This window comes from Arachis ipaensis, chromosome B02, assembly GCF_000816755.2.
Source record: "Arachis ipaensis cultivar K30076 chromosome B02, Araip1.1, whole genome shotgun sequence".
NCBI classification, from domain to species: Eukaryota; Viridiplantae; Streptophyta; class Magnoliopsida; order Fabales; family Fabaceae; genus Arachis; species Arachis ipaensis.
This window is the reverse complement of record NC_029786.2, coordinates 4,531,092-4,538,700: the sequence shown is the minus strand read 5'-3', so window position 1 is coordinate 4,538,700 and position 7,609 is coordinate 4,531,092. Positions and strand designations below refer to the sequence as shown.

Below are 7,609 nucleotides of genomic sequence, written 5' to 3'. Positions count from 1 at the left end.
TAATCACGCACAAAGGATTCTAGGGTTTGGAATTGAGAAGAATATCATCGTTTGAAAAATGATTTTTTTTTTGTGTTTGTGGATAATTTATCAGAGGATATTTCAAAGAGGAAATTATATCATTTGTTTTGTTGGACGGGAAGAATTAACGATATCTACCTTGCCCGTAAATAGAAAAAGGGACTAATTTATCTCTTTGCTTTCGTACGATATACCACGAAAGGGGGCGCACCGAAGGCGATTACGGAGATAAACCCTATGAGCCTACGAGGAAGGATCGTATCTGTAGGTGAAGCCAAATTCAGCAGGCAGCCGAAGGAGAGGGACCGACGGGTGCCTGTGGAGCGGGGAGTTCAACTTGAGGGGGACTTTAAGGAATTTAGTAGTGGAAAAGAGGTGGCTTTGACACAAGTTGCGGAGGTGAAGAAGGATGACATGCAGGTCTCTGACAATCACGAGAATGGGCGGATGAAGAGGGTTCAAGTGACGGTGGCGGTGGAGAATATGGATTGGTTAGTGCGGAGCTTAGTGGGAAGCACTTTGAAACCGTTAGACCTCCAATCGCTAAGAAGGGCAATTTGCAAAAATGTGCCTAATGTTGTGGAAGTAAGCGAGCTCGGCGCTTGTAAAGTTTTAATCACCTTTGATTCTGTGAAGCATGCAGAGGAGATGTTTACCTTCAAGCTGGATAGACTGTTACAATTTTTTAATAAAGTTTGGAGATGGGAGGAATCGGCACGGTGTGAGACCAGACGAGTTTGGTTAGAATACTATGGGGTGCCGTTACATGTCTGGTCATCAGAGACGTTTAAAACCATGGGTGGCTTATGAGGTGACGTCATTAGCTGTGATATCGGCACAGGAGCAGGTTCATCCTTTAGAGCTGGACGCATTCAAGTTGACACAAGCAATTTTGACGCCATTCGAGGCTGGATTCACATCTCAGTGGGTGGTAGTGGGTTTGATGTTTATATTAAAGAAGTGGGTTATGAGGCATGTGGTGCATAGAGCACGGTGCGAGACCGAGGTGGTTGGTCGGTGATAAGGAACTCTGTTGCTGGTGGGAGTAGGCAGATGGAGGAGGTGGTGCCGGGGGATCCGGCGGCAGACCTCATGATGTTCAATAATAAGATGATCGATGGGGGGGAGGGTAGAATGGTCAATGACGATGTGATTTTGAATGATTTAAATTTTAATTTTCCTAATTTGGATAAAGGAGTTACGGTTCGGATAGCTCCACTGGCTGTAATGGACAGGAGGATTTTGGGGGTTATGGATTGAATGAGGAGGGGGATTCAGAGAGAACAGTTACGCAGGAAATTGCCGTTTGTGAAGGTGAGGTGTTTAATGGGACTACAAGGATAAGGGGTGTGAATGGATTGGGCTTCTCTTATATTGAACAAACTAAGGAAGGTTATGAAGATGAGGGTGGTCTGGGCTTGGTGTTAAAGGGCCCAATTGTCAAAGGAAAGGAAGGTGGGCTGCGGATTGGGGAGAAAACACAAAGGGATTGGGCTGATGTGGATGAGGCTGGTCAGGATCAGTTGTGGAGAGCAATTGGGTCGGGTGATGAACCGGGTAGGGATGGAGGATATCGGGTCAACCAGATTGCTGGGAAGAGCACGCTGCAGCCAAAGGAAATGGGAACGCAAGGAGTGCGAGACTACCCAGACGCACGAGGGGTGGAGGCTGTAGGTGCAAGAAGGGATGCGTTGATCAGTCAGGGCTTTAGGGCGGTTGAGGCACGTAGCTCCATGGCTGGGGCGGGCCGCGACGACCAACAGAGGGCTAAGTCCGGTGATGTTGGGCAGGGGAGAACGCGGCAGTTGGAGAGGATAAGGGAGCCGCCGGAACCGGAAGAAGAGGGACATGCATATCTCTCTTCTGGAAACCGATCGAGAAACCCGGCGCAGGTGGATGAGGGGCCGCGAGTTTCGGGACCAGCTGCATGGATAGGCACGGTGGGAGAAGATGTGGCTAATGGAGAGGGAAGTGTGGTGGCTAACGCGGAGGCTGAGACAAAGACAGAGGGACGGCAGGGGCCAGTCGATGGCAGAACTACTATGCAAGGTCAGATGAAAGAAAATGAGAAAACTTGGGCTTTGGCAGTGGAGTTAGGTGCTGTTCTAGAAGTGGATATTATAGCGATTTTGCAAGAGAAGAATGAAGAGTTAGCGGTGAAAAGAAAGATGGCAAAACAAAAAGAAAAGGCACGAAGAAGTCGGCCAAAGAATCTCAATAAGGTGAGTACAAATGTTGTTAAATGATTTTCAGTTGTTGGAATATACTGGGGTTGAGGGGGGACGGAAAATTGAATATGATAAAATCGTTGAAGAATTTTTATAAGCTAAACATGTTAGGAGGTGGAAACTAAGAGGAAGGATTTTACTAAGTTTGATGTTGCAAGAATTTGAGGTTGTAGTACGGGTTGGGAGTTTGAGTTGGCAGGGGCTTCTGGGGTCTGCTGTTAATTTGGGATGATGATTTGTTCAAAGCCAACAACTGTTATAAAGGGAAGAGATGGCTGTGCGTTGAAGGAGTGATGATGAAAAATAATTTTAATTGTGCTTTTTGTCTGGTGTATGGGGCGCATGAGAGGGAGGAGAAGTGGGTTGTATGGGAGGAATTGAGTTATGTCGCGGGTTTGTGTCAGGTGCCTTTCTGCTTTTTGGGGAATTTTAATGAGATTCTACATATGGAAGAACGTAAAGGGACGAGTAGTTTACCGATGTCAGCGGAGGAGTTTAAGAATTGGGTACATGATATGCAGTTAGTGGACTTGCCTCTGAACGATAGGAAGTTTACGTGGTTCAGAGGTCGTTCTTGCAGTCGGATTGATAGGGTCCTAGTTAATATAGAGTGGGTTGAGGAATTTCCTGATGTTCGACTAAAAGGTGGGCCTCGAGGGTTGTCTAACCACTGTCCGTTGATTGTGGAGGATAAAAGAATTGGGGGTGGCCCACAACCTTTCAGAACTCTGAATTCCTGGTTTACTCATGAGGGTTTTCTGAGAATGGTTAAAAATGAATGGAGAAATTTGGGAGACGTTCAGTTTACTAGTAAGTTGAAGGCTTTGGCGGGGCCTCTACGACTATGGCACAAGAACAACTTTGGAGACATGGATAAGAGACTACAGACGCTTGAGGAGGAGATTAAGAAACTAGATAATGTGGTTAGTGATGGTGTCTATGATGGTACGACGGAGGCTAGAAGAAAGGCATTGGTGAGTTTCTGCGAGAAGTGGTATGTTAGGAAAGAGCTTCACTAGAAGCAGATGTCGCGGTCACAGCATGCTAAGTACATGGATAGAAATACTAGATTTTTTCATAACATAGCCTCGGCTAGAAGGCGGAATAACAGGATTGATGCTCTGATGATTCATGGGCGGGTAGTGCGGAATCAAACAAGAATAAATGTTGCAATTAGAGGGTTTTATAAGGACCTGTATCGGTAAGAATTGGTTCCGAGGATTGGCTTTTGGGATGGGTTGGTGAGACAGATTGATGGAGCAGAGGCTGCGGCTTTGGAGTTGATGCCGTCGGTGGAGGAAATTTGGGAGGCAGTTTGGGACTGTGAATCTTCTAAAGTCCCGGGTAGTGATGGGTACAATTTAAACTTCATCAAACGATGCTGGGAGGATATTGGCCAGGAGTTCACTGCAGCAGTGATGGATTTCTTCCAAAGTGCTAAGTTACCAGCCGATGCGAATGTCACATGGGTGACGCTAGCCCCGAAATTTGTGGGGGCTAAGGAGATCAAGGACTTTCGGCCAATTAGTATGGTGGGGTGTGTGTATAAGGTGGTCTCCAAGGTCTTAGTACGGAGAATGAGAACAGTGATGCCGGATTTGGTTGGCGAGACACATAGTGCTTTTGTCAAGGGTAGGAAGATACATGACGGAGCCCCCATCGCTTGTGAGACGGTACAATGGCTCAAGTCACGGAGAAAGAAGGCAGCAATCATAAAGCTAGACTTTCAGAAAGCATATGACAGAGTCAGATGGAGCTTTGTGGATATTGTACTTCAGAAGATGGGGTTCGGGCAAAGGTGGAGGAACTGGGTGAAGGAGTGTGTCAGTTTGGCCTCTATGTCGGTCCTGGTGAATGGTTCGCCATCCAAGGCATTTAAAATGGAAATGGGTTTAAGACAAGGGGATACCCTCTCGCCTCTTCTGTTTGTGCTCGTGGTTGATGTTTTGCATAGAATGTTCAGGGAAGCCGTAAGGAACGGGCGCATTGCTCCATTGCTGGTTGGGAGAGATCATATTGAATTGTCTCATCTCCAATTCGCAAATGATACTATCTTGTTTTGCCCCGGAGACATAAACAATTGTGAATTACAAGAGGTTGCTGCGTTGTTTTGAGTTGATGTTTGGGCTGAGTATCAATTTTGATAAGTCGAATCTGATCCCAGTGAATTGTGAGCAGGAGTGGGTTGAGCATGTGTGTGGCCTTCTGGGATGTAAACAAGCGGCGCTACCTATTCGGTACCTCGGTGTCTCTTTAGGTGCGAATCCTCGGTTGGTGAAGACTTGAAAGCCTATCATAGAAAAGGTGGAATCGAAGCTCAGCTTGTGGAAAGCAAAGGTCTTAAACAAAGCAGGTAAGCTAATTCTCATCAAATCGGTTTTGAATAGCTTACCGATTTATTACCTTAGCCTATACAAGATGCCGAAGGCGGTCGCTAACAAGTTGATTGCACTTCAGAGAAGTTTTATGTGGTGTGTAAGGGGGATGGTAACTATGGTATGCCGCTAGTAAAGTGGGAAGTGGTCCAGGCTCCAAAAAAGGCTGGAGGCTTGGGAGTCGGAGATGCAGTGATCAGGAACACAGCGCTTTTGTTCAAATGGTGGTGGCGTTTATCAAAGGAGGAATGCCCGTTGTGGAAGAAGGTTGTTTGTTCGTGTAATAATCTTGACCCTAATGCTATGCTATCTAGTCAGACTTTACCAGTTAAGGGGGTCCATGGAAAGATATCTGTCAGTTGAATATAGCAGAACAACAGGTGAAAGAGAAGCTTATTAGTGGCCTGGCGATGGAAGTAGGGGATGGAAGATGGACTCGGTTTTGGGAATATAATTGGGTGCAAGGTGGTCCTCTGAAAGGAAGTTTTCCAAGGCTCTTCTCTATTTCAAACTAACAAGGATATGTGATAGGGGACTGTGGGTTCTGAGATGGGCTAGAATGGATTTAGAATTTTCAGTGGAGGAGGGAGCTATTCCAATGGGAGTTGGAATTGGCTCATCAACTTCATGAAAGGTTAAAACCAGTAAAACTATCAACTGGTAAAGAGGATAATATTGTGTGGAAGTTTGATAATAAAGGTATTTTTTCTACTAACTTTTTCGTGCAGGTGGTGCAATCGGAGACTCTTTCGGAAGAGATTACGAGCTATAGTTTCACTAAATCAATTTGGGGAGGACTTGTATCTACGAGAATTGAGCTTTTTGGCTGGTTCGTTCTGATTGATAGGGTAAATACTAAAGAAAGGATGAGCAGGTTAGGTGTGATTCATCAAAATGATAATATGTGTGCCCTGTGTAAAAAGGAGACGGAATCTGTTCATCATTTGTTTCTTGTATGTGAGTTTACGTGGAAGGTGTGGTGCGCTTGGCTAAGACATTTTGATAGACCGTGGGCGGTCCCAGGAACCATGAAAGGACTGTTTGAGAGTTGGATTGGCATGCTTAACAGGAAGGAGGAGCGGCATATGTTGTTGATTGGATTTTTTACAGTGATTTGGAACATCTGGATGGAGAGAAATGATAGAATCTTCAACAACAGGGAAGCAGGTGCTGAGGACGTACAACGAAGGACGTTTTTGAGCTACAAGGAGTGGTCTAGTACTAATCATTTTGGCTGTTGATGGCTTTGCCGGAGTTGACCAAATTTGATCCCTTTTGTGTTCTTTTGTGTGTTTCGTTTTTACTTTTGTAATCTACTGCTCTACTATAATGTGTTGAGCTTTCGTTGTTTCAAAAAAAAGTGTGGGAAGGGTATGTAATTAGTTCTAAAGAGAGTGAGGAGTTTATTAAAAGAAATATTCATTAACTTAACATTTTAATGTTTTGAGTTAGATGTGGTATTTTTTTATTTTGTGTTCTCTCACTTAATTCTTTCTCAAAATTTCTTCTCATGGTGGCCCAACAAACCTATAAAATTTTTTATACTGAAAAAAGACGAAACATGGAACATCTATATACACATTATAATTGAAAAACAAAAAACAATGGTCATGGAAATATCAAAAACAAATTTATAAAGTAGAGAAATGATGCTCAACGTTAGGTTTGATGAATATATAAGATGATCATGGAAGCAGTGGTTTTGCATCATCAGTAAATACTTGCAAGAACACAAATTATCAAAGTTTTCTGCCTCCTCCATACCAGAATATATCCAATATGATATGCACACCTGTATGGCATACATATGAATTGAGGGTAAGTTTCAAAATTTATTTTTTATTTCATTTTTTTCACTTTGATCTAGTTCAGAGTGTTTTACCTTCAAATTTTCAAAAAAAAAAAAAAAGAAAAGGGAAATATTAGCATAAATTTTAAAGATAAAAAACAATAAGGATTTTTTTTAAGAACAACTCATTTTTCAGCTTTTTTTTGTAGAAGCTAAAAGTAACAGCTTATCAGAAAATTTACTTTTCAACTTTTACAACTTTTATAAAAAGACTTTAATTGGAAAATAACTTATTAGGAAGCTAAAACAAACACATTCCAGCTACAAATTATTGTTCTCCCTTTTGAATTTGCAAAATCTTTTAGTTACTAGTTTAGTGTTGTGATGATTTTATTACAGTATCTTCAAAATGATCAAACAACAACTATCATATTATCTGCTCCCTACACTCTAGGATGGGTTGGAATTGGATTTTCAAAAGATGCCATGATGGTTGGTTCAAGTGTGATGGTTGGATGGATTAACAAACACGGCCACTCGAAAATCAAGCAGTTTTACTTGCGCGCCAAGAAACCGTCAGAAGTCTTAGAAGACAAAGGTGAACTGCCACTAAATAATTTGCCTGCAGCAGTGGCAACCAATGGAGCTGAAATTCATTTGGCTTTCCAGTTGAAGATGGAAATTCCATTGGAGAGGCAACAAGTTCTTTTGGCTTTTAGTGTTAAATATCCCAAGAACAATAACCATCTTTCCAAGCATGATGACAAAACATCTTTTGTATTTGATTTTACTTCAGGTACTGAACTTTTTCTCTATAAGACTGTTGCTACATTAGTGTTATTCTTGAAGTGTATGCAGTTTCACGCAATTTTCAATTAAATTCTTATATTTTAAATATTTATAATTAAGTTCTTCAGTTTTTCAACCAAGATTTTTATCAAAGCATCATAGCAGATGCACTATTTTTATAATTACTCTCTATTTTATTACACAATGTGATGCTTTTTCAATTTCTAGTTCTTCTTTCAAAAGAAATTTTTTATTTAATTACTATGGAGATGTTTATAGTTTCACTCTAACTATCAATTAGTTATGTGTACTTTACAGCATTTTTTAGGAAATAACAATGATTCTAGTATAGGGGTTTGATCACAAAATTTGTAAATTAGAGGGTCTTGGTTGAAAAACAACATATG

At 42.1% G+C, this 7,609-nt stretch overlaps 1 protein-coding gene across 1 annotated transcript in view; it reads left to right on the top strand.

The window, feature by feature from the left end:
- LOC107626666 (cytochrome b561 and DOMON domain-containing protein At3g61750) overlaps window positions 6,252-7,609 on the top strand; it is a 3,348-nt gene continuing 1,990 nt past the window's right edge. The window contains exons 1-2 of the mRNA XM_021115225.1: window positions 6,252-6,442; window positions 6,813-7,209. Of these exons, the coding sequence (XP_020970884.1) occupies window positions 6,404-6,442; window positions 6,813-7,209 (436 nt within the window). The 5' untranslated portion in view covers window positions 6,252-6,403. The remainder of the gene's footprint in view (window positions 6,443-6,812; window positions 7,210-7,609) is intronic.